The sequence below is a fragment of the Plecotus auritus genome (assembly GCF_963455305.1).
Source record: "Plecotus auritus genome assembly, chromosome: 4".
NCBI classification, from domain to species: Eukaryota; Metazoa; Chordata; class Mammalia; order Chiroptera; family Vespertilionidae; genus Plecotus; species Plecotus auritus.
In genome coordinates this window covers 189240830-189267355 of record NC_137775.1, presented here as the reverse complement: position 1 = coordinate 189267355, position 26526 = coordinate 189240830, and the positions used below count along the sequence as shown (strand labels likewise).

The 26526-nt window shown below is 55.0% G+C and overlaps 2 protein-coding genes across 4 annotated transcripts in view; one reads left to right on the top strand and one right to left on the bottom strand.

The window, feature by feature from the left end:
* ZNF277 (zinc finger protein 277) overlaps window positions 1-11041 on the bottom strand; it is a 45165-nt gene extending 34124 nt beyond the window's left edge. Inside the window, exon 1 of the mRNA XM_080666130.1 lies at window positions 10929-11041. Coding sequence (XP_080522256.1) covers window positions 10929-11019 — 91 coding nt within the window. The 5' untranslated portion in view covers window positions 11020-11041. The remainder of the gene's footprint in view (window positions 1-10928) is intronic.
* A 294-nt stretch (window positions 11042-11335) lies between these two features.
* Window positions 11336-26526, top strand: part of DOCK4 (dedicator of cytokinesis 4) — a 217007-nt gene continuing 201816 nt past the window's right edge. For all 3 annotated transcript variants that reach the window (XM_080666770.1, XM_080666771.1, XM_080666769.1), the window contains exon 1: window positions 11336-11622. In XM_080666770.1, coding sequence (XP_080522896.1) covers window positions 11586-11622 — 37 coding nt within the window. In that variant the 5' untranslated portion in view covers window positions 11336-11585. The remainder of the gene's footprint in view (window positions 11623-26526) is intronic.

Here is a 26526-nt window from a genome sequence, read left to right as displayed (position 1 = left end):
CACCCCACGCCGTTGCCTGTCTCAGGAACATACACTGGCTCTTAGGAAGGAGCACATAAGGTACATTGTACACTGACCAAATGAAAAATTCTTTGAATTAGAAAAGTTCTATGTTGTCTTGATCCCAATACACTATGTAAAATAGTACCTTACTGATGTTCACTTGTTTCAGAAATGAAAAATGTCACACATACTAAAGAAAATTTAAAAAAGAGTAAAAACATTCATAGACAATGAAGTAATCCTATCTAATAAAGAGGGAATATGCTAATTGACCATCACTCCGTCACAAAGATGGCTGCACCCACAGCTGAAGCTAAGTTCCCATAAGGAGCCTTAATGAGCAATCAGCAGGGACCTGAGGCTACGCCCTCCCCCACCCCCGTAGGGCTTGACAGGGGACCTCAGGCCATGCCCCCTGCCCAGCACTGGGCCAGGGGACCTGAGGCTGGGCCCCCCTGCCTGGCGGGACTTGACAGGGGACCTCAGGCCGTGCCCCCACCCAGCGGGCCTTGATGGGGCATCTCAAGGTGCACCCCCAGTGCTGTGTTGGGGGAACTCAGGCCGTGCCCCCTGCCAGTGGGGCTTGACGGGGGACCTGAGGCTAATCCCCCCTCCTGGTGCTGGGCGGGGGGACCCGAGGCTGCACCCCCCCGCCTGGCAGGGCTTGACGGGACCTCAGGCCATGCCCACCACCCAGCAGGGCTTGACAGGGAATCTCAGGCCGTGTCCCCCACCTGGTGGGGCTTGATGGGGGACCTCAAGGCATGCCCCCCTCCCCGGTCTGAGCTGAGGGACCTCAGGCCACGCCCCCCATCCTGGCACCGGGCCAGGGGGCCTGAGGCTACCCCCCTGCCTGGTGGGGCTTGACAAAGGTGGGACTGGCTGGGTCTGGATCTAGCCCAATTGGGGGGGGGGGGGGCTCAGGTCTGGGTCTCACGTGATTTTGAGGCACATGTGGGTTGGTGGGGACTTGACTCTGGGTCCCGTGGTGCGCCCCAGACTCTGACATGAGGAAGGTTTTCATATACATTTTACTAATTTTCTTTCATCTCTGACACTTCTATTACAGAGAAAGGGCAAATAGCAATATTAAATTATTTCCTCTAGTTAATCCCCTTTTAATGTGCATGGATTTCGTGCACCGGGCCACTAGTCTAATATAATAAACCATCAAAATGGAAGAAAGCACCCCCTCTGGGGTAATGGTGAGACAGGAAGGAACCAAAAAACATTCTGAAAAATTGCAGTTAGGAGCAGATGGCATTCATTGGAGACCTCAGAGTAAACCGAGCTAATCTGAAAAGAAAAAGGCAGCACATCATTAAAAAGACGTACTACACTAGAAAGGCAAAGAAAATGGGTGAAGCAGCACTTACAGTAGATACGTACACATGTCTTCAATAAGAGACAAATTATAGCAACATACCAGCATTTCCCCTTTCTGGTTTATCAGACTAAACTTCACCCCAATTAATACATCAACATTTTAAAATAGTTTATTGCGCGCGCGCACAGACCGTTTTAAAGACACACAATCATTCCTTCGAAAATGCTGCGGGGCGTGTCTGGACGTCCTTCAGGGGGATCTGCCGCACCTTTCTCCGCTCACTGGTCATGGGCACAGACTTCCCGTCCGGGCTCCTGTGAGTAACGCTGCGATGAACACAGGGCTGCGTGGATCTCTTTGAGTTAGTGTTTTATGTTCTTCAGGTACACGCCCCGAAGCGGAATCGCGGGGTCAGATGGTAGTTCCAGCCTTAATTTTTTGAGGAACCTCCAAGCCGTTTTCCACAGTGGCTGCACCCATTTACCATCCTCCCAGCAGTGCACAGGGGTTTCCTTTCTCCACATCCCCTCCAGCACTTGTTATTTCCTGCCTTTTTGATAATAATGATTCTAACAGTGAAACCACATTTACTGTGAGAATCCCAAAGAAATGGAGACCAGCCAGCTGCGAATACGGCTGCCTAGAATGGCTCACTAGAAGTTAGTAACAAAGTCCCATGAATCTCCTCTAAGCTGTTGGAATACACCGTCACGAAGAAGCTCGGCCACCCACAGCACTGTGGCTTCTGCCTGGGCCCACCACTTCAGCAGTAAACAGAGCCACAGAAACGACACTTCTGCCGCCGCCGCCACACACAGGCAATGAAGACCTACGGGAGCTGAGCGAAGAATGTGAATTGAACTTCCACAGCCTTAAATAATGCAGGAAACGGGTAGGGTTCCCTGATGAATAAGGAGCTCCGATCGAGGGCTCTGGAACCGCCGGGAGGGAGCGGTTCTTGGGGACACTGTCCCTGTCCATCGTTCAATTTCCAAACCTGAGTCAAGCCCACCATGGAAGGGACCCCAGAATAAAGAACAAAAGACACCGGTTGGAAGAGTAAAGCTGCTTGTGTTGTGCTAAGGTGGCAGGTTTTGTTGACACGAATACTGGCTGCAGCGTTACCTGGGACATCTGAAAGAGCTCTGGCTGCGGGAGGAACGGCCATGCTGCCTAGGCGATGTCACGCTCCCCGGCAGAGCAAACAGCTGCGCTCGTGGCTTCCACCGGGCGGGCGCTCTGCCGTGGCCGCGGGCCGCGAGGGCTTGCAGGGGTGGGCAAACTTTTTGACTCGAGGGCCACAATGGGTTCTTAAACTGGACCGGAGGGCCGGAACAAAAGCATGGATGGAGTGTTTGTGTGAACTAATATAAATTCAAAGTAAAGGAGCGGAAGGGAGAGCAAGAGAACCCTCCGCTCTTTCGGCTCCGCGGGCCGGATAGAACAGCCGAACGGGCCGAATCCGGCCCGCGGGCCGTAGTTTGCCCACGGCTGGCTTAAAGGCATCAGGGCAGCAGGAGGGCTGGAAGGTGAGGCAGCGGCTGTGTGACAGCCAGGGGTGAACGGTGTGTGGGATGGAGCTGCTGGGACCCTCTCTGCTCTTAACCGACATGGTGTTTTCCCTGGAGCACTCACACCCCGGGAAGTTTTAATACGGGGGATCTGAGGAAAAGGGAGTGCAGTCAAATATTTGGGAAACTGCAGTTTAATGTGTCTCTTGGACATTCACAAAAATGGACACACTAAAGTCCTGAGGCAAGGACGTTATGCAACTTTATGGAACTCGGTGTTGGCAAATTACTTGATCATGAAAACACCTTTGTGAAAATTGTGTTAAATAACCACAATTATAGCACTTTGCTGCCTGTAAGTCTCTGAGTCCTGTCCTTGGAAGCACCAAGGCCTACTGCATTTCTACTAGCCACCCCCCCCCCCCCCCCACACACACTTCATCAGGAGGCGAACAAAACCAGTGAGAACACGGGCTCCTATGAAAACGTCCCCAGGCCACCGCCTAAAGGCTTCCTTCTTTACTCCTCACCCGGCTGGAGCATGTGAATGCGCATGGTCAGAGGCACGCTGGGTTCCATGGGGTGACAGCACTGCGCTCCACTCACTGAAAGCAGCGGAACCACTGATGCCTGCGAACAGCATGTTAATGGGGAAGTGTTAACGGTGCCGAAGCTCATCTGTCTGTCAGTACACGCTGAGACGTTCCTTTCACCAGGAGAAAGATCCAGAACAGGCCCCTTCCTCTGAGCATCGAATTCCACGTCGCCTAGGGGTCATGAAGAGAATGGGTGTTATCGCTTTCTGCTGGAGGATTGTGTTACAGCCGCTGATTACTCAGAAGAATGGGCAGTCTCTTCCTTCTCTTTCCTTCTTCACATTTTATTAGCTTCCCATTTAACTTCCTGCTCTAATTCCCCCTTCACTGAGGTTATTCTTAAGCTGCGCATGTCTGACGGTCACATATGTCTTGCTCTCTCCTGTTGAACTACATGGCATGGATGGAGTGATGAGTAGATGACCGACATCTAGCACTCCATTTGCTTCAGGGTACACGGAACCCTTACTTCGCTCTGTCTTTGTCATGTTGATGGTCCCGCACACTTTCTACCTGTCACAGAGCTAAGTGCGCAGTTCTTCTAGCTCCCTGTTAGGCCACGTGACCCCTGCCGGCAAGGCCTACCTTGTTTTCCACTTTGTATTCTTCTGCATCTACAACACAGACGCTGCGCAGAGCAGCCAGTTAATGCAAATTTCTGCAAAACCCTAGCTGGTTTGGCTCAGTGGATAGAGTGTCGACCTGTGGACTGAAGGGTCCCGGGTTCGATTCCAGTCAAGGGCACATGCCTGGGATGTGGGCCCGATCCATGATTCTCTCATCATTGATGTTTCTCTCCCTTCCTCTCTGAAATCAATAAAAATATGTTAAAAAAAATTCTGCATGAGCTAAGTCTCAGTTCTATCAATAGCTTTACAGATTTGCACTGTCTGTTAAAAATCGGAAAGGCGAGGGAATAGGGTCAGATGGGATCCATCCTGATGATCTATCCATACTCCCTCCCTTGGATTAAGAGACCCTACAAGTCGTCCATTGCTGTGGTTCTCCACCAGTTTCCTAACTCTACATGCCTGATCAGTATCACCCACAGGTGCAACTAAGTCTTAAGAGCATACCCGGATGTTATTGTTTCCTCATGAACCTAGGATGGGCATGCTGTGGGCTCCCTGGTGTCAACCCACCTTCACCTTCCTCTGTTGATATTTGGAAAATGCAGCCAAAAGGATGTTAATGTAAGTGAATTCTCTCGCAGACAAACCAGGAAATCACAAGTGCAGGGAACTCCTCTCACATCAGTCAGCCAGAAGCAGGAGTGAGATTTACACCCAACAAAGACTGTCTCTGAGCCGCGGCCCTGGAAAGGGGCCCGTGCCCAGGAGGTCGGTCGGGTCGCACCGCTTCCTTCACGTGGGCGTGTGCTTACAAAGCTTCCAGAAGTGGGTCATGAACTGGCTGCTACTAATTCCAACGCGCTCCCAGACTCCCCTCCCCCGCCCGTGGACATCAGCTGCAGGGCTGCCGCAGACTGAGGCTACCCTACCATGGGTAACGATTAGGCCACAGTCTCGGCTATTAATGGCTTTGTTATGGTAATTGCGATGAGCCGATACAAAGTGTTTTCTTTTCCAATTGGCTTTACTGGTGAATAGCAGCTTGTTACATAACAGAAAATTGTGTTAAGTAACCACAATTACAATTCTGAGGGCTTTCTTTAAAAACACACACAAAAAAACCCCCAACACACCACAAATCTAAGTGTTCGGATAAAAACACTAAGGAACTTAGAGCCTCCAGCATCGCTTGGGAAGGGTTTAGGTTTCAGTTAAGGAAAACAGGAACCGGGATGGCGTGAGGGAAGCCCGGGGACAGAGCAGGCTTTTCCTTCCCTTTAAAAACAAACACACTTAAAAGCTGGCTGTGCTGGCCCCAGGCAATGCCTACGGAGGACAGGCTCCAGTGGACCCATTCCCCCACAGTGTGAATGGGGACAGGCAAGGTTCTCCCAGCAGCTCTGACCCCACCCCCGCCCTGACGGGTCCGGGGCAGGCCTCAGCACAGAGCAGGTGCACAGTCGCCACCGAACCAACCCTAGCGCCACCACAACTGGCACTGTCCCAGGAGACGCGACGCGTAAAAGTATTTCAGACGGGACCCGGCATCAACGACCGCTCAAGGAATGAGAGCTCCCCCAGCGTCATCGTAAAGGTAACACCTCCTTTCGAATGTCTCCCCCGAAGGGCCTACAGCGTCCTGGTCACTTTCACAGGAAAACTGAAGGACGCCCGGGAGGAGGCCCCTCAGAACCGCACACCAAACCCACCCGGACTGGGTTTCTACGACTTTCTCTTCATGACACCCTCTGGCTGTACCCCGCAAGGCCCCCCAACGTGGACGACCCCCAGAGCTTCCTGCTGACTCAGCCTGCGGTGCATGCCTGCATGTGGGGAGCCGGGCAGCACAGGGTCGGGGAGGGGTAAGGGGACAGAGACATGTAAAGAGGCTTTCCCGGCACATAGTTGCAATTCTAGCGCCGGGCGCTCGGCAGACACTCTGACAACCCAGATTCCCCGGATGCCCGCAGCCCACGCAGTTATCCCCACACATTCCTGAGCCTCCCCTAGGCCACTCCACCCTTGACATTGCTCCCCACGTGCAGAGTCGAGAGCAGGCGGTCTTGGAGTTCAACCAGGTTATCTTCACATCGAAGGCAGCTAGTACTTATCGGGGCCCCGCTTTATGACAGGGACCACGCCGGGCTTTCTGTCAGTCACTCTGCAAAGTAGGCATTACATCTACGTTTCCACACGTTAGCAGCACGTGCACTACACTCATGTGACACAGCTACTCAATGTCAGAGCTGACATTTACATCGTTTCTCCAGGATGAGGGGCTGCGTCCTCTGTCCACTGTCCTGTCAAACAAACACGCTTAAAAGAGCTGCATTGTAAGTTCGGTGAATAAACTTCAAACAGACCTGACCCCTGAGCTGCTCCAGTTGACTATGCGCAGCTCTGATAAGCACCAGTGGATACAAGTAACACAAAGCTTGCCCCCAGCAAGTGCACCATCTACGGGGTGGCCACGCTGCCAACCAAACCTAGTCTGAGGATGCCAGTGTGATCAGGGAGATCTGGGCCGGCAGGCAGGGCAGCTGGAGGTGGGGCTGGGAAAGAAAGTTAGACCTTAAATGCCACATGCAGAGCCTGGCCCTCATCCTACAGCAGGACAGCCACCTGAAGATGGGAAGTGGAGCCACGGATACATGTTCATTTCAGAGCGTGGATTACAGGAGGGGGACTCAGTCAGGGAGAGCACGAGGAGGGCTTTGCACGGGTCCAGCAAGGCCAGTTCTGGCCAAACGTTTATTAAACAGTTACGAAGGGGCTTTGGTCTGGTGAGCACAGTTCGGGGCGGGGACACAGCAATTCGGCCGTGATGGTGAAGGTTATAGAGAGAACAGTGGCTAAAGGGAGGACAGAAAGAACAGATTGAAAAGGTCCTTGCAGGCAGAGAAACAAGACAAGGTAACTGATCAGAGCAAGCCGGAGGGCGAGACAGGGATCAAGGAGCTTCCAGGGTTTCCAGCGAAGGCCTCAAGCTCTTTAGTGAAACAGGGAACACAGACCTAGGTGCTGACGCCACCTGCGACCCCATTCCTTCCAGACACCGCGGATGGGCCAGCGAGGTCCCGGAGGAGAGGCGCTAGCAGTCCAGCGGCATCACCAGGGCATCGCTGCTGGGTGAGCATCTGCAGGGGAAGGTCACTGTCAGAGCACTGCACCAGGGAGACACGGCATCCCAGCCAAGGTGTCCTGAACGAGCTGTCAATTAAGAAGCTATAGACGCCCTACCTTATTAATTAGATGCGCATTCTAATTAAAAACAGCAAAAATATCAATAACACATCCCACACGTGAGAAATGTTGAGCCTATTTACTGCCTTTCTTTTTTTAAAAAAATATGTTCTTATTGATCTTTGAGAGAGAGGAACTGAGAGGGACAGAGATAGAAACATCGATGGCAGAGAAATATCAATTGACTGCCTCCTGCACACCCCTCCTGGGAATTGAGCCCGCCACCCCAGCATGTGTCCTGACGGGGAATCGAACCAGTGACCTCTTGGTTCATGGGTCAATGCTCAACCACTGAGCCACCCCGGCCGGGTATTTACTACCTTCCTTAATTTGGGGGACAATATGAAATCTTGGCTGCTGTTCCAATGGATGGAGAGCAGTGTCATGCAAGATTGGAGACTTTCCAGCAGAGGGAGGAGCCTCGGGAAGTGGGACAACATGTGACATTTTCGGCATGTGTAACCTTTGCGGCGCACCACCAGGGACTCACAGTGGGAGAGCCCTTGCTGAGCTGCAAGGGGTTCTATAAAAAGACTCCCCAGGCCCCTCTGTGCCAGGGTATTGAACACGCAGATTGCCATTTTAATTAAAGCTAGAGGAAAACCTCTTTAAAGAGGCCATTTTCAAAAAAGCAATGATTTTATGGGGGAAAGATGTAGTTGAAAACCTAAGTGGTTGCTTAACAAAAAAAATATGAATATACCTTCAAAATCATTATTTCCACCTCAAATTTGTATCACTTTGCATGCTTTGAAGAGAATTGGATAACGTCTCAGAATGATACATAGGTTATAAACTTTTCCTTATAAGAACAACATAAAAATCAACCAGTAAGCTCTCCCACCGACTGCTACAAACTAGTGTGAACTGGGAGCAGTTCTGAGCCAGGGTGAGGAATTTTTTTTATGTTACAGATGCTGCTCAATACTTTTGTTGCAAACAAATTAGAGCCTAAAATTAAGATTTCTATCAGTTTCTCAGTTCTATCTACTAGTCCAGTGGTCGGCAAACTCATTAGTCAACAGAGCCAAATATCAACAGTACAACGATTGAAATGTCTTTGGAGAGCCAAATTTTTTAAACTTAAACTTCTTCTAACGCCACTTCTTCAAAATAGACTCGCCCAGGCCGTGGTATTTTGTGGAAGAGCCACACTCAAGGGGCCAAAGAGCTGCATGTGGCTCGAGAGCCGCAGTTTGCCGACCACGGTACTAGTCATTTAAACATTGGTCATGGATCGATGAGGATACGGGGGAAATCTCATGTATTCCTGGTGGGAAGACACACTGATACCTTTCAAGAGAAAGATCTGACATCTACCAAAATTTTTAACATGTGTAACCTTTGACCCAGTAATTCCTTAAGAAATAGTCCCCTAGTGGCCAAGGATATGTATATAAGGCTATATCATTACCTAAATACTAAAGCCCCACTATATAAATGCACATGAGAACCGGATGGGCTCAGGTATGGCACACCAACTCTCTATGGAGTACAGTGGGTGTAGTCCTTTACAAGAAGCACTGAAATAACTGCAGGGCCAGGTACTTCCATCCATGGGCAGTAACTGCACTCTATCCCTGCATCGCTCAGAAAAAAACTTAGGATTAAATGTCAGTTAAATCAGGAAGACAGTAACAAATAAAGAACAAAAACCCTCAATAGGAGTTGAGAACAAAATTTAAGCCCAAAGCAGTCCTATCTAATGAAATAGTGATATGCAAATTGACTGTACCTCCGCTATACCCACAAGCCACGCTCACCGCCAATCAGGAGCGAGTATGCAAATTAACCCAACCAAGATGGCTACAGCCACGGAGAGAGCAGGAGGCTTGGGTTTCCCCGGCAATGGAGGAAGCCAAGCTTTCCGCACACCCTGGCCTGCCTTGGCCTCTGCTTAAGGCTACAAAGTTTCAATTATAGAAGATAAATAAATCCCAACAAAAATGGCTGCAGCCATGGAGCAAGCAGGAGGCTTGGCTCCGCTCAAGGCTACAACGTTTCAATTATAGAAGATAAACAAATCCCAGATACCAGGGCCTCTGCTTGGGTCGCCAGGGGGGTGTGGCCGGCCTGCAAACCACCACAGGCCCCTCACCCAGGCTGCCCCATGCCCCAAGGGAGCCCCCACCCTGATCCGGGACACCCTTCAGGGCAAACCAGTGGGCCCCCACCCACGCACCAGGCCTCTATCCTATCTAATCCTCCTATCTAATAAAAGAATAATATGCAAATTGACAGTCACTCCAACACACAAGATGGCTGCCACAAGATGGCCAGCAGGAGAGGGCAGTTGGGAGGGACTAGGTCTGCAAGGGAGGGCAGTTGTGGGCGATCAAGACGGCAGGGGAGGGCAGTTGGGAGGGACCAGGCCTGCAAGGGAGGGCAGTTGTGGGCGATCAAGCCTGCAGGGGAGGACAGTTAGTGGTGACCAGGCCAGCAGAGGAGGGAAGTTGGGGGCTGCAGGGAAGGGCAGTTGGAGGGGATCCAGGCCTGCAGGGGAGAGCAGTTGGGGGGCACCAGGCCTGCAGGGGAGGGCAGTTAGGCATCAATCAGGCTGGCAGGGGAGTGGTTAGGGGGTGATCAGGCTGGCAGGCAGAAGTAGTGAGGGGCAATCAGGATGGCAGGCAGGTGAGCAGTTGGGAGCTAGCAGTCCTGGATTGTGAGAGGGATGTCTGACTGCCCGTTTAGTAGGATTGGGCCTAAACGGGCAGTCGGACATCCCTTGAGGGGTCCCAGATTGGAGAGGGTGCAGGCTGGGCTGAGGGACACACACACCCGTGCATGAATTTCGTGCACGGGGCCTCTAGTTTCATTATAAAAAGATTACTTGCTGTGCTAAATTACCTATTAGGGCCAAGAAGATAATGGATAAAGATCTCCCCAACACCTGAGGGTGGGGTGGGGGAGGGGGCCAAGCCGGGTGGTGAGGGAGGGCAGGGGATGGACCAAAGGTAAAAGGACAGGCGGGGCTGGGAACCCTAAAAACAACCCCCTGCAGCTTTCCAAGTTTAGGCATTGATCTCTGCGGCGGGTCAGACAACTTGAAAGTCAGGCAGAGCCACAGTAGCTGGGATCTTCAGAACCACCTTCCGGCGTGCGGGTGCCCTCTTCCTTTCTTCTTCCCCTAAGGACCCCGCTGGCTCCACCTCGAATCCTATCCACCGGGGCCGTCCACGAGCGACCCGGGAGGCGGGAGGCACACCTGTACGCTTCCGAGGCCGCTCCCGCCAGCAACTGGGCACATCTGTAGACTGGACAGCAGTGACTAGTCTGCAACTGGAAATGAGCCGGAACCGCAAATCTCCCGAGGCCACACCAAGCAAACCGAGGCGGGGCCCGGGAACCGGCGAAGAAAAGGAGCTGCCAATCCCAGAGGGATGACTGCCCGCGAGCGAACCGAGTGGACCCACGCCCGCTCGGCAGAACGCGAGCCGGGAGCTCCACACGCCCCCGGCTGCCGAGGAGGCCGTGCCACCCCTTCTCCATTCCCTCCCTACACAGCCCGCACCACCGGCCGCCCGGCACCCACGCGCACCGCTGGGCCCCGCCCTCGGTCTCCTCCCGCCCATGTGGCTTCAGAGCCGGCCGGCTCCCGGGGTCCGTCCGGCGGCCAGCGGCATCCTGGTCCACGAGAAAGGCGCAGATCCCCCGCGCCTCGGGGCACCGGACTCACCCTCGTTACTGACAGCCCCGGCTCCGCCGCGACCGCCGTCACCGTCTTCCCCGCCTCCGTGTGCAGCCCCCAGGGCTCTGGGAGCCGCCATTACGCCGCCGACAGGGAAAGGGAGGGCCGCGGGGCGGGGCGGGACGGACGGGAACCAATGCCAGAGCGACTGGAAACGCACTCCCCATCAACGTGACGTTTTCTCCACGCCCACGTCGTGCCGTCACTCTCTGGACCAATAGAACGTGGCGAGCGGAACCTAATCCCCGCCCCTAATAGTTCAGACCACGCCCCCTTCCGGAATGGAGCGGTCCCGAACTACAATTCCCAGTGTGCCCCGGGGCGCAGGGCAGGGAGGGCAGGAGCAGGCGCCGGCGGGCGGGGGTGCGCCCGAGAGTGCCCCGGCGTGTTCGCTTAGTTCAGTGAATCAGAACAATGACTGCGCCGCCGGGTCGCCGCGAGCGCGTCCGACTGTGAGCGGCCGCCGCCGGCATAGCGGCAGGCGGCGCAGCCTGGGCCGCGCGGTGTCAACGCCGGGCTCGGGAGCCTGCAGCGCGCCCCGGCGCCCGCAGCGTACTACTCCTCGGCGGCTGTGCATTGTGAGCCGGAGCCGGAGCGGGGCCGCGGGGAGGACGCAGCCCGAGCGCCCGGGAGCCCTGTCCAGCCATGTGGATACCTACGGAGCACGAGAAATACGGCGTGGGTGAGTCTCCGCGGGGCCAGCTTGCATTCCCGCGGGCCGAGCGGGTGCGCATTCGGCGTCCTTGCCCCCGCGCCCCTCGCGCTCTGCCGGCTGCAAGTGCCTCTCCCCGGCTTGCATCGCGCTGCGGGCTCGTGCTTTGGGGAGCCGGCCTCGGGGCGTGGAGTGCGCGCCGGGGTCTCGCCCCCTACCGCCCTGGGGGGCTCGGACTCCCGGGAGGGACGGGGGCAGCGCGGGCTCTGCCTGCGGAGTTTGAGAGGCGACGCGGCGTGAGTGTCAAGTTGGAGGAGAAGGGTGGACGGCGTTCCGCTGCTTCCTTCCCCTTCTTGCCCGCCGCGGCTGTGGGCCGTGACCGTCTCCCAGATTGGAGAGAGAGACGAGAACCGCGGCGCCCGCCGAGAGGACACCCCCGAACAGCGGGGAGGCGCGAACCTCCGCTCTGGCTGCGGTCCACGTCCCGGGAGCGCGGAAGGTGGCCCCGCGCTCTGGAGCCCGGTGACAGCCCGAGCCGGGCCGGAGCCTTCTCCTCCTGTCCCTCCTCCCTCCCCGTCCTCCCTCCCGACCCCGGGTTCAGGGGAATGTGTCCTAGGGGCGGGGGCGCGGGGACTGTCAACATCTGCGCGGCCCGCCCTCTGCTCTTCGGAGGGGAACGGGTGTTTGGGAGATGTTTTTACTTCTGGGCACCCTCCGGCGGGGCGAGCGCGGCGGGGGCGGCGACGGAGGGCGGGCGGCTGGGGAGCGATGCTGGGGTCCCGGCTCGGGAAAGCCTGGCTCTCGGGAGCCCGGGTCCCGCTGGCAGGACGGGGCTGACCCAGACCCCGGGCGTTCGCTGGGCCAGGAGCCGGGTAGCGCGCGCGGTTCCGTGCGAAGGTGAACAACAAAGGACATCAGTGCTGACGGATGAACGCCGGCGCTCCCTGCCTTTCCCTCCTCCCATGGCGGGCCCAGCACAGTTCCCGTTTTTGTTGCTAGATTTCAGCGGGGTCGCCCCTTGGCAGTTAACTCCCTGTAAGATTGTAACGACTCGCGAGCCAGGCTCTCGGAGGAGCCTGCGGCAGCCCAGGGCGATGAGACCGGCTGGGAAGGTCTCCGGGGAGAAAGCGTGATGATGGATTTTATGGATTTCACCCACAATGTTTATCGCTTCGAATGCCCCCTCCTGCCGAGGGCCGGGCACACGTTTTCTTTTAAATTGGGGACCGATCTAGTGATGTAGAAGATGTGGCGGGATGTGCATGGGTCCTAAATCCATTCGCCTGTCATTGAAACAAATTTGGGAAGCCTTTCCAGGGAGTTCTATTTTTCTCCAACTTGCCTAGGAATAGGGGGTTTTGGAGTCCTGGGAGAGGACCGTCGGATGGAGCACAGTCATTTCCGATGTTTCCGTGAGCTCCCATCTGGACGGTGGCGGTTAGCAAGACAATAGTTTTTCTGGGCCCCACCTCTGGGAAGGGGTGCCCGCTTCCCCTCTCTTCAAAGTGGAAGGAGGAGGTGCTGGCGGGTCTTTCCCCCTCCCCACCTTTTTGGGGGTAGATTAACCCTTGCCAGGAGAAGACAATGCCTTCGCTGAGCTGGGGAGGAACCCAGCGCCCCCCCCCCCCCCCCCCCCCCCCCCCCGTCACTGGCTTTGACATCCCCCCACCCAGCAGCCTGGAGTCCGTCCCAGATACTGTTTCCTTCCAAGAGTTAAATTAGACTCCTGACAGCGGCTGGGGTTGATGCTCCTCCTTTCCTGACGGGCCAGGTCCCAGCTGGGGAGCTGGTGTTGATTAGTTCTGCCCTGGCCTTGCTCTGCGAGCTGTGGGCAGAGGCTGGACACGCACCCTGGGACGTCCTGGACCGCAAACCGGATGTTATCAGTCAGGCGTCTGGGCTGCAGCGGGCGCCTGGCTCCCGGGTGGCTGTGATTTGGTCTTGGAGCAGGAGGTGGAGGCGGAGGCGGAGTGAGGCGAGAGGGGAGAGCAGAGAGGAGTCGGCGCTCGTTTACACAGCGTCATGCTTTCATCATTAATTTTTGTGCATTTGGCCTATGGAATGTTTAGCTGCTCTTTGGAAACCATCTGTTAGGAGTGTGTGTGTGTGGGGGGGGGGCGGCGAGAATTTTGCTAGGATGCTTCTGCGTGGACTATTTCTCACCGTTCAGTCCTATTTGTAGCTGCCTACACTGCAGGTGGTTCAGTTTTTGTTTTGTTTTGTTTTTGAAACCTCGGTCGGTGCCTATGCTTTTCTCATCTAGTTTTTATACACATGAAAGAAAAAATATTTTCTGGGCACCGATCTTTGGCTGATATCAGGTGTAGTAGTAGTAAGTCAGTTTCCTCATTCTTTGAAATAAACCAGTCTTTGTAACCTGGAATACCTGACCTTTCAATGCACGTTGTATATTTCTACAATGATACTTTTTATTTGCCATCCATTATGCATGAGATCATTATGTGATAATTATGTGTCTTTATAGATTTATGTTTCAATTTAAAGCAACATACTATCAACATGGATAAAATTACTTACATCCTATCAGGGATTAAAATTACTTTTTTTTTTTTTTTTTAAATCCTCACCCAAGGATATGTTCTTACTGATTTCAGAGGAGGAAGAGAGAGGGAGAGAGAAACACTGATGTGAGAGATCGTCTGGTTGCGTTTCATACACTCCCAACCGGGGATTGAACCTGCAACCTGGACATGTTCCCTGACAGGGGATTGGACCCGCCACCCTTCCATGCACCAACTGAGCCACCCTGGCCAGGGTGAAATCCCTTGTCAAACCTGATGTGTGGGCTCTGTCTTCTCATTTAACTGATGAATGGCCTTTAAACAACGTACATTTAGTTATAGACTAAGTGTTCCGATGCCAGGGAATTAGAAAGGTACAGGATGAAGCTGCAGTCCTGAGGGGTAGGGGACCTTATCTCATTAAAAACAAGGTAGCAGACACAATGATAGGTGTGCTGCGCTCAGCACTGCCAGGGGTGAGCCTGAGGGGGCGGTGAAGGATCCAAGAAGACAGACAAGAGAATAAAGCTGGGGCTAGGTGGGACACTGCTCTTGGATGGAGACACAGCGCCACAGCCTGCAAGCCGAGTCTTTATTTTATAGTCAGATCCCACGAGGCAAAGCAAGGGCGTGGTCAAGAGGTTTACAGCGTTCTCGCTCAATTCCATGCACCTGAACTCTATCAAGCTTTGTTTTGGCAGCACTGGCCGCACCTACCGCAGCCCATATCCCTCAGCCACGTGGGACCACAGGTTCAGACCATCAGGTCAAGCTTACAACCATAGCCTTTGGCTATCATTGTGCTGGGAGGGCTTGGCCCTCCACGCTGGGGCTTGCACATGGCTTTGCCACAAGAGGACTGTGCCTTCTCATTCGTCCGAGGCTTGCACCTGTCCAAACGCTGTAGCTGCTCTCCACAGATAGGCCTATTTTATCTGGGGAGATTGTGGTTGGTCCTGGCCCTCGTCTAGACAATACGGTCCGCTGTGTGACCTTAGGTAAGTCACTTACCCTTTCTGGGTCCTAGGCTCTGGGTCCAGTGATATCCAAGGTCCTTCCCAGTCCTGATTCGGTAGCTCTCTTCCAAACAAATATGTGTTTTCCTCAGAAAAACACCCCTGTTGTGTAGGTTGTTATGGGAACGACACTTTGCTGGGACACACCCCGCCTGCTTTTACCTAAGATCAGAGATAAGCAAAAGCTACCTGGCCAGATGCCAAAATCCAGGTGCCGGCTGCCAGTTCCTGCAGGCTGGTTCTCTCCCGTCGGAACCCCATGTGCAGTGACTAAAGCGCGTTCGCCTGCCTGCCCGCCCGCCCCCTCACAGATTTCTGCAGGATCACTGTCTGCCTCATGCATGCCCGCATCTGTCACCCCCCTCTCCCCGCCCAGAGCCGGGTGGGCATTCGTCCCAGAGACAGTGAAGGCCACCACAGACGCCTTCGTTCCTGCGTTCGCTCGCTCAGCGGGCGTTGGTGCGCTTTGCCAGGTGAGCCAGCGCGTCTGCGGAGCGCGGGCCAGGTGCTGTCCACCTGCGCCTGGGAGAGCGTAGCAGGCAGGGCGTGGGCTGGGCCGGTCCGTGCCAAACGCCAGGAGCCTTCCACCGACCACAACTCACAACCAGCTGACCTGAAGGGGACAGGTGTCATCTTAAAACGAGTATTTCCGTCCTGGTACCACCGAGTCCTCCGAACTATGCCCGTGCTCCCAGGGGAGACCTCTCTGCTTCCAGAGCCCCTCCTGGTCCGGGAGGAGGTGTTTCTGCGGGATCTGTAGACTGTCTTCCCCTTTGAGGGCCACGGTGGTGGCGGCGGCGGCGTGTGTGGGAGAGGGATGAGGGCGTGTATCCTTTTCCTAGCTGTGTGCCATCTGTGTCGGAGAACACGTGTCCCTCAGCAGTGATGTGCTGCTGGGAGGGGGCACAGGCTTAGGGACGAGGAGGAGGGTGTGTATTTCTGAGTGAAGTGCCCTCGGAGGGCTGTGTGGACCGGGTGGCCCCTGACAGGCGTGGCCAGGCCTCCTGTGGCCATGGCCTCTACACAGGTTCCCTCTCCTCGTCCTTCTCCATGATGGTTCTTTCACGAGGTCCCCACAGCAACCCAGAAATGCCACCTCTCCAGTCCAGTCTCTCCCCCCCCCCCCCCCCAGGCTGTATCGCAGGCACCACAAAGGGGTGGCAAACACCTCAGGAAGCCTGAATGTTCCCTGTGTCTTGCTCCCTCCAGGAGACCACAGCGCAGACTGTCCAGGCCACTAGCAGGGCGCTCTCGGCTGTGGGCATCGGTGGCAGGGAAACCTTCAACCCTAAGGAAACGCAGCGCAGATGCCGTTCTGTGCGATGCGCATACAGGGTTCCGTGGCTGAGAACACGCTGTGGCCTTGCACCCGAGTCTGCCCGCTGCGGTGGAGCGACCACGTCTGTTTACAAGACGAGGAACAGCTTCGCCGGGCCAAGCGGCTCCTCTGATCATGGCTTTGGATCGTGTCTGGCTGCCACTCGTAACAGGAAATACAGTTAATTTCCTGATCTGCCCACCGACACCTCCAGGCCCCCCTGGCCCCCCACAAGGGAAACAGTATCTGTTCGCCCTCCCTGTGATGCGCTGCTCGCTTTTCATGAAAAAGATGCTCATCGTGAGCTTTCCTGCGTGGCTCACTCATGGGTCCTGACCCTCAGTTGGCAAAGCTGTGCTCCGGGTCCCACGTTTGTGGCGCAGGAGCGACTGGAACTCAGACCCTCTGGGTTTCGAGTCCGATTCGATCACAGCAACCGTTTTTTCCCCCAACAGTCCGATGGCGGCGTTTGCTGTGAGTTAGAATTTAATAAACACCCTTTTCCCGCTTCGGTGGGGCCACAGCCCATCTTTTCGCGAACTGTTTCTAATGAAAGACGCAGCAGGTATGCAAGGCCGTCATATACGCTGTCGCCGTCCCCTGAAGGGCACATGGGCTTCCTCCTGGGATTTAAAAAAAAATATGTTTTTGCCGAAACCGGTTTGGCTCAGTGGATAGAGCGTCGGCCTGCGGACTGAAGGGTCCCGGGTTCGATTCCGGTCAAGGGCATGTACCTTGGTTGCGGGCACATCCCCAGTAGGAGGTGTGCAGGAGGCAGCTGATCGATGTTTCTCTCTCATCGATGTTTCTAGCTCTCTATCCCTCTCCCTTCCTCTCTGTAAAATATCAATAAAATATATTAAAAAAATATATATATTGTTATTGATCGCGGAGAGGGAGGGAGAGAGAAACATCAATGATGAGAGAGAATCAATGATTGGCCGTCTCCCTCACGCCCCTTACTGGGGATGGAGCCAGCAACCCGGGCATGTGCCCTGACCGGGAGTCGAACCTCCACCTCCTGGTTCGTAGGTGGACACTCAACTACTGAGCCACACCGGCCGGGCCTCCCGGGATCTTGTGACAAGGAGGGGGAGGCAGGCACCAAGGCTGTCTTCTGGTTTCCGGCTTGGACAACAGGGTACCTACAGGTGCTGTTTTCCAGAAGGGGCCCTTTTGTAGACGGCGCCGGTTTGTGGTGTGACGTAAGAGTTCCGTGTGGTCACCTGGACCTGGCCCTGCCAGTCAGACCCCCAGGTGGCTGTACCCAGGCAGACTCAGCCCGAGCAAGGTTCTGGATTGAAGAGCATCATTCGGTTTATGTGCAGTGACCGAAGTGATCAACCTAGATGAGATTTCATTAATTGTATTGACGTCGATGATGTGGCCTGCTCGTGCATCCTAAGATTTAAAGTGACAAGCCCTAAATGCCCAAAGAGCAGGCATTGAAGCACTTCTGTAGGATGGGGGGCGGGGGCTCTGCGGTAAGAAAGGTGAGCTCCCGTGGGGAGTGGGCAGTGAACCCCGTGGGGTGGTCTTCCCCGGCTTCGCGTGGAGGCAGCGCCTGGCGGAGGCACGCGTCATTTCTGTTTCTGTGCCGGTCCTCACAGGCAGATCGCTGAGGCCAGGGGGTGCAGGCCGGTGAGGTTTCCCGGGCAGGGTGTTGGGAAATGCACAGGTAATGGCTCAATACGCAGGGTGTATTTATTCCTCGAGCAGCTTATACCAGCAGACGTGTCCACACATCCGCAAGCGGGGGAATGTTCAGATACACAACGCCGTGTATTTGTACATACAGACATGGTGTGTGTGTGTGTGTGTGTGTGTGTGTGTGTGTAAAACATGCAGTAACTCTTAGGAGCCACGGGGCCAGTTGTAGAATTCTTAAAGCTATAGCCTGCACGCCTGAGAAACATGTGACTTGGGATAGGGGGTTTCCCCTTAAGCTGGCCTGAGGGATAGCCTCCTGACCTTCTACTGAAGCTTCAGTGCAGGCGCACACAGAGGCAGACGCCGATCCTGTTAGAAATTAAGTTGGGCCCGGCTGCCGGGGCTCAGGGGTTGAGCGTTGACCTATGAACCAGGAGGTCACAGTTCGATTCCCCGTCAGGGCACAGGCCCCGGTTGCAGGCTCGATCCCCCCAGTAGCGGGCGTGCAGGAGGCAGCCGATCAATGATTCTCATCATTGATGTTTCTCTCTCCCTCTCCCTCTCCCTTCCTCTCTGAAATCAATAACAGTATATTGTGGGGGTCCCTCCCTGCGGCATCGGGGTCCCTCCCGTGCCACACCGGCTCTGCGTTTCCGTTGAGAGGTGACACTGCCAGGGACAACTGGGACAGGAAGCTGGGCGGGTGGGTGGAGGGGAGTCCAGCAGGATGTCACTTGGTCTGTGAGACGTGTCCTGTTGTCTCCGCAAGCAGAGCGAGGTTGTGGCTGCCGCGCCGTGCAGCAGTGACGGAGCGCCGTGGCCGTGGTCGCGTTGCGAGCCGTCTCTTGGTGACAGGGAGGAAGTGGTGGGGCAGGAGGTGATCTCATCTCCATGGCCAGGAACCAGGGCGCAGAACTGGGAACTGGGCTGGCGGCCCTGCCCTTCCCCCAGCCCGGGAAGGGAGACCGGTAGGTGGGACGCGCCACGCCCTTCCCTTCTCCTGTCCAGCACCAGCCGGCGGGGCGGTGGCCCAGGCTGCAGCAGCCGGCGCCCAGGGCGGCCCGCAGGAGGAGGTGCCTGAGTCCGGGAGGCACCTGAGCTCTCCCTGATCCACTCACTTTCTCCTGCTGCAGGGCCGCCCTGGCCATGCGGCTCAGTGGGTAGAGCGCTGGCCTGCGGACTGAAGGTCCCGGGTTTGATTCTGGTCAAGGGCCGGTACCTCGGTTGCAGACTCCCAGCCCTGGCCGGGGGCATGCGGGAGGCACCCAGTCAATGTTTCTCTCTGTCTCTCCCTGTCCCTTCCACTCTCGCTAAAAAAATAAATGGAAAAATGTCCTTGGGTGAGGGTTAAAGAGAAGAAGGGTGGCTGTTTTGTCTGCCGGGGGTGGGGGCGGGGAGTTATGACATTCACATGGAGGCTTCGGGGCACCCCAGTATCACAAGTGTGATTGTTCTCCACCCCCACTTCTGTCCCCGGGGAGCGTGTCAGAGAGAGAGTTCAGATATGACCTTTGCAGATCTTCCTTGAATTTGACAGCCAGTCCTTCCCCGTGTTGGGAACTGGTTTTTTTAAACCAAGCCATTATCGTTTCGTTTTATGAGAGCACTCCTTGGGCCTCCACCTAGACATGCCTCCCCGAAACCTTTAAGCAGAAACGTGGAGGTCTGGTTCCGTGTCTTTCCCTCCCTGTTGTGGGTGATGTGCGGGGAGCGTGTTTGGGGACACGGACACACAGGCGTGTGAGGCAGCTAGCCACGGCCTGAGCTGGATCCCGGGGGAAGCATGGCTGGCCGTCCCGGGTGCGGAGGGAGCCTGTGGCCCGTCCCCTGGGGGGTCCCCGTTGCCGGGAGCGTCTGGAGTGTCCTGATTAGCAACGGGAATGACTGCATTTTTGCCAAGTTGCTCACGTTGCCTTAAGTCAGCGGTTCTCCGCCCGGGCCGCGGGGGTCTGTAAGGCGAGGCACACCTGCCACGAGGCCGGAACGGCCCTCTCCCCAGACGGTCAGCTAAGAAGGTGCTCCAGCCAGCGCGGCTCCGCCGCCGTGGGAGTGAATCCAAGTCATGCCTGTGTTCATGCCGGGTCGGATCGGCCATGAAGAATGGACTTGGGGTGTGCGGCAGGATGTAGGCATCTGTGTCATCGCATCACGTGGGCGCCGTCAGAGCAGCCACCGCGCGGGCCCTGCGCTGCTCCCTGCCTCCCGCTGCCCTCGCCCAGCACCGACCTGGGGCGGCGTGGGCGTGGAGGTCACGCGTGCAGCAGGTGGATGCACTTTGCTGGATGGCAACTGGGTCGGAGGCCTCACCGGGGTGAACTTTGGCTTAGAGGTTGAAGGCCACGCCCCGAAGGTAAAAATAATATTTAGGGGAATGCCCCCACCCCCCATGTTCTGTCCTTATCCTGAGAGCGGGTGGTCCATCGTCTCAGTGTGTCACATTGATGCTCTCCTCAGCGGGAAGTGTGACAGCACATCCAGGAAACACGCGTGTGAGGTGGTCACGTATCGGGTACATCAGCTGTGAGGGTATGAAGCACCGGGCCAGCGTGGTGGGCACGCAGAGAGGCGTGGGACTGGTCCCTGGGCGAACGAAGTGAGAAATGGCTCCTCGCTGTATCTCATTTAATTTACATTTTCCCCAGAGACGTGTTTGCATTTTGTTAAAACAGACAGGGCGAGGCAGCGCATGAACCCGTACAGAGAAATCGTGTGGCAGGTCAGGCCGAGGGTCCCCCAGGCTGTAGGGGACGATGAGGGCTGGGGATGGACCTTGCCGGAGGAGGGACCAGCCCCGAGGACGTGTTCCCATCCTGAACAACTGGAGCGCGTGCAGAAGAGAGAAGCTTCGTTCTGAAGTCTCTCCCCCCCCCCCCCCCCCCCGCAGAAGTGATCGCAGCTGCCCGTGCCCAGTGTGATCGGAGCGGACCTGCGCTTTAAACAGCCGCCCTTCCTCTTCCCCCGGCCGTTTCCACTCCGCCTCCCGCCCCGGACCGTGTGGCGGGTCTGATGATGGTGTGTCTCCCTGTGGCTTCCTCCTAAGCTTGGGCAGAGCGGGGAGGCGGGTTCTGCAGTGGCCTTCTTCAGGAGAGGTTTGGAGCGACAGGTGACAGCCATCGTGTATGTGTGAGTGACCGCATCACTTGGGACCTCACTCCACATCCGGGGGTCGCACTGGCAGACCGCGCTGCTCTCCTGTCCTCCCTGCTGTTCCGCAGAAACAGCTGGGCCCTGGCTGGTGTGGCTCAGTGGATGGAGCGTCGGCCTGCGGATGGAGGGTCCCGGTTTCAGTTCCGGTCAAGCACCTGCCCGGGTTGTGGGCTCCATCCCCAGGGAGGGCTGTGTAGGAGGCAGCCGATCTGTGATTCTCTCATCGTTGGTGTTTCTATCTCTCTATTCCTCTCCCTTCCTCTCTGAAATCAACAACAACAAAAAGTATTTTTAAAAAAAGAGAAACAGAACTGCGGATACATGTCTTTCTTTTGACAGCCGCGGCCTCTCCTGGATGCCTCTGTCTAACAAATGAGCACCTTCTTCCATGCCCCCTGAAACTGCCACCTCCAGAGCTCTCCTCGCGCTAAGGGGGCACTGACACTTCCTGTGCGTTTCACATTTTCAAAAAGGAAAACTATTCTGACATATTTGGTGAGCACCCAGGCCAAACCCTGCAGTTTTGGGGGTTTCTCAGGGAGCACAGTGGGGCAATGGTTATGTTACATTTCTGCCTCAGTAACAACCATAACTACATGTTAAATTGTTAACACAACCACAGCCCAAGTGCCCCTCGGTAGCTGCGTGGATAAAAAGCTGTGGTACATCCACACAATGGAGTACTATGCAGCTGTGAAAAAGAAGGGTCTCTCACCTTTGGGACAGCATGGAGGGACCTGGAGAGTGTCATGCTAAGGGAAATAAGCCGAACGGAGAAAGACAAATATCACATGTTCTCACTTATTTGTGGAATCTAATGAACAGAATGAATTGACCCAACAGGTAAGATCCAAAACAGGGAGGCATGGAACGGACTGACATACCTTGGTGTGGGGTTCAGCGGAGGAGAAGAAAGAAACCAAAGAACTTACATACCTATATGCATAGCCCATGGACATGGGCGACAGGGTAGTGAAGACCTGGGGCGGGCAGTTAGGGGCTGGGAGGAGGGGGTAAAGGAGGAGAAAATGGGAGATATCTGTAATACTATCAACAATAAAAAAATATTTTTAAAAATTGTTAACACAGCCATATTTAGTGACGATATAGATCAGGGGTGGGGAATGTCCGGCCTGCAGGCCACATAGGCCCTCGAAATCATTTGGTCTGGCCCTGGCCCAGATGGGGCGGGGAGAGGGGGCCGCGATCGGGGGAGGGGCCAGAGGTGGTTGGCCGGCTGGTCCCGCCCCCTGGTCGAACTCCCAGTTGAACTCCTGGTCGAGGGGACAATTTGCATATTAGCCTTTTATTATATAGGATGATGAATATCCAATGGCCCTTGGCAGAAAGAAGGCCCCGCCCCTGACCTGGCCGCTGCAGGCGTACCTTGCTTTAGAATAATAGTAAGCATTGATGAACCGTCACTGTCGGCAGTGAAACGGCAGGCGTCTGACCGGTGGGGTCAGGCCTGACCTCAGCTCAGCGACCTCCGTATTGAGTTCTGGCTAAGAAAGAACTCAGAGGCGAGACTCACACGGTAAGAGAACGTTTATTTAGAAAGTCACAGAGGTAGGAGAAGTGAGCCGCAGAAGAAATGGGCTCAGGAAACAAGTCACGGAGGAGAAAGAAGGGCCCTTGTCGCTCAGGACAGAGAGAGCTGGACTATGGGACAGTGATGACTGGGGATGAGTATCCCGGCCACCTGCACCCAACCTCGCTATTCCCGTGACCCAGGGAGATCTAGGTCACGAAAGGGTCACCTTACCCAAGATCCTGATGGGAGATGGCATGTAAGGCCGCTCACACCTGGATGACCAACATCTGTGCAAGGACCTCATTGCATAACAAACCCAAACAGCCCGGCCGGCGTGGCTCAGTGGTTGCGTATCGATCTATGCACCAGCAGGTCATGGTTCGATCCCCGGTCAGGGCACAGGCCCGGGTTGTGGGCTCGATCTCCAGTGCGGGGCGTGCAGGAGGCAGCCGATCCATGATTCCCTCTCCTCATGGAGGTTTCTCTCTCTCTCTCCCTCTTCCTTCCTCTCTGAAATCAGCAAAAATATATTTAAAAACATAAAACCCCAAACAACCCCGCCACCAGCCTGGTGTTTATCGGATGTGCAGCCTCGCCCGGAACGCGGGGCCCTCGGCACAGAGGTGCTCGCTCGGGAGACAGCTGCCGAAGCCCGTGGTTCCCACAGCATCACCGAGCGGGACTCGTGGTTAGGAGACTCTGGGGGTGGCTGGAAATGGCTGTAATTAAAATGCAGTAATTGGCAGGTTTGCATAAAATACAGGTTTTTCTGTTTTGATTCCAGAAAAGCCAAATAAGGGTGTGCGTGCATGCATGAGGTTTTCCCAGCGCATTCTTCGGTGTCAACAAATGAGCCACTGTCAGGGTTGTCGGGGTCTTAGCGATGGGAGGGTGCGAGAGGTCAGGCTCCTGGCGCTGCGGTGGGAGGAGGACAGAGCTCCCACCCCAGGGATGTCTCAGACGCAGCCCCGAATAGGACATGGTAGGGTCAAGTGAGAATCCGATGGTGGTGGCGGGTGCGGGTGGAATCCAGGGAGTCTGTGTCCCGACCTGAACTGTGATACACATGCTTTTTTTAAAAAATTCTTTATTGTTTAAGTAAACATAAGTCTCCTTTTCTCTCATTGACCTCTCCCAGCTGCTCCCACCTCCCGGCACATACCCTCACCCTCTACTGTTTGTGTCCATTGTGATACACAGTCTTTAGTTTCTTTTTAAAGAAACAAAAAATATATTTTATTGATTTTTTTAGAGAAAGAGGAAGGGAGAGGGATAGAAACATTGATGATGAGAGAGAATCATCATCAATCAGCTGCCTCCTGCACGCCCCCCACAGGGGATCGAGCCCACAGCCCAGGCAGGTGCCCTGACTGGGAATCGAACCCGTGGCCTCCTGGTTCCCGACTCGATGCTCAACCACTGAGCACCACCGGCCACTTTAGCTTCTGTAGTCTCCTCTCCCACCTGCCGTTTCCCACTAGACCAGGGGTGGGGAACCTTGTTTTCTGCCAAGGGCCGTTTGAATATTTATAATATCATTCTCAGGCCATGCAGAATTACCAGCTTTAACATTATCCTGCCGTATTTGCTCAAACATTTAATTAACTCACCCTAATGCCTTGGCAGGGCCCGACCAAATGATTTCATGGGCCTTACATGGCCCGCGGGCCGGACATTCCCCACCCCTGCTCTGGGCCATCACCCACTGGACCCAGAGAAAGGCCCGTCTCCCATACCTCTCTCGTCCCACTGGGTGCTCTTCAGACCCTGGGGGGGGGGGGGGCACTCCTGGGCTCCACACAAAGGGGTGATGGAGACAGTGGGGTTGGTGTTGATGAAAATGAATGGGTCCGATGACAGGATAACAGATACCTCCGCAAATCAGGTGGCATCCAGTTCTTCATTTCCCGCGGATTGAAAGAGGACTTAATTGAGTTGTCAGTTGATCATTAAAAATAATTCTGATGATCGATCACCCTGGGATTGTTTCTGAACTGTGTCCCAGGAGGCATTTAAACGACTGAGGGAAGTTATTACAGCAAATTTGAATTTCCATGTAGTTATTTGTGTGAACAAGTTTTCTCCGCCTTTAGATTAACGTGGGGGGAGGGGCAGCTAGGAATAGAATTGAAGCTGACTTTTGTCTCTTTTCAGCTCTATTCATCTGCGAATTTAATGGGAAAAGAGGCTCATCTGTCTCCTTAAGTAAAGTATTTCTAAAGCAGCTGATTTTCATAATCACTTATAAAATACGTAATATTCATGTTTTTATCAATTGTATACAGTTGGTAACTACTGTAGATCAATCCAGATTAAACACTAGTGAGACTTATGGCCACAGGAAACTTAAAAGGACACATTTAATATTTTTATGTTTGTAAATTTATAAAGGTCCTGGGATCATAAAATACCTTGTTTTTGTGTAAATTTTTACTCTTCTGTGACCATATTTACATATATGTAACATTTTTCTATAAGTTACCCACGTATATTTTTATACTTAATTTGCGGAGATGTGTGATAGAATGATGAATAAAACTTTCAAACAGAATAACATTTTACAGTAAGATGAAATTCGGCGGGGATTCTGGAATGACGTTCAGAGAGAACCAGCAGCAGCATTAAACTCGTGTTATGCAAGCGCTTTTCCGTCCGTCCGTGTTTACGGGAGTCCTGGTAGATCGCCAGAGCGCTGCTGTTTCAGCTCAGGTGGAGACATTTTCGAGCATCGAGTTACCGTTTGCTTTTCCAGTGTCATTACATGATACCTTGGAAATTAGATCCTGCTTAACTGTCCGAACTGCAGATGAAAGGGAGGAACATAGTTGCTATGATTTTTCCAGTGGACGTGCACGCAGAAACACTGGAAAATACTGAGATAAGCGACCAGGAACCAGCTCTCCTGCCCTCCCCCCCCCCCCCCCGCCCCCAATACAGTGTGGGCATGACAGAGAGCCCTCCAGCCAGAGGTTTTTGCAGCTCTGTGGGGTCACATGGCGGAGGGGCTGGGAGGCCCGTCTTCTCTCCGAAGGTGGTGATGACTTTTAATTAAAATAGTAATGACTCCTCTTACTGTGGAAGGGCTGCCTTCATTCCCTATAACCGCGGTTCTTTTCCATGGGAGCTGGTCTGGTGTGGTGATCAAGGGGAGGTTAGGGGTCCTTGGCTGGACAGAGGTGACCGTCGGCGAGCTTGTGCTCTTGTACGAGGCGGCTCCCGCCTGCCCTTCCCTGGTGGGATGCGGGCAGCTGACCCCGAGGTGAGCAGGGGGTCGGCGAGCTTCTGAGCCGTGAGAGCCACTGGGAGAGAAAAGAGGAAGCCGGAAAAGACCGGGTGTTTCCAGGTCTGTGCGTAGCCACGGGGAGTGCTCTCAGGTTGTACGCTGACGTCTGCCCGTGGGGGGGGGGGCGGGGGCCGAGGCCGATGGTGTGGCCCTGGCATGGTTCCCACCATCCCTGGGGGGCCAGGCGGAGCGGAGCAGAGAATGAGGAGGGGGCTGGTGCGGAGTAGGGGAGGGAGGGAGGGAGGGAGGGAGGCCAGGAGGAGGGAGAAGCATCCGAGTGCGGCCCCAGTGGAGAGCAGGGTCCCTGCACACGTGGACATCAGGCTGCGAGGTCGCCTTTCTCAGGAGCCTTTCCCCTTGGCGTCGCCAGGAAGATGCCTTGCTGGGGGTTAGCCGGGCCAGGGCCTGCCGGGGCACTTCCCAGCTTGCCCTCCGTGCACAGGCCTCGGGCGAGCGGGCTCCGA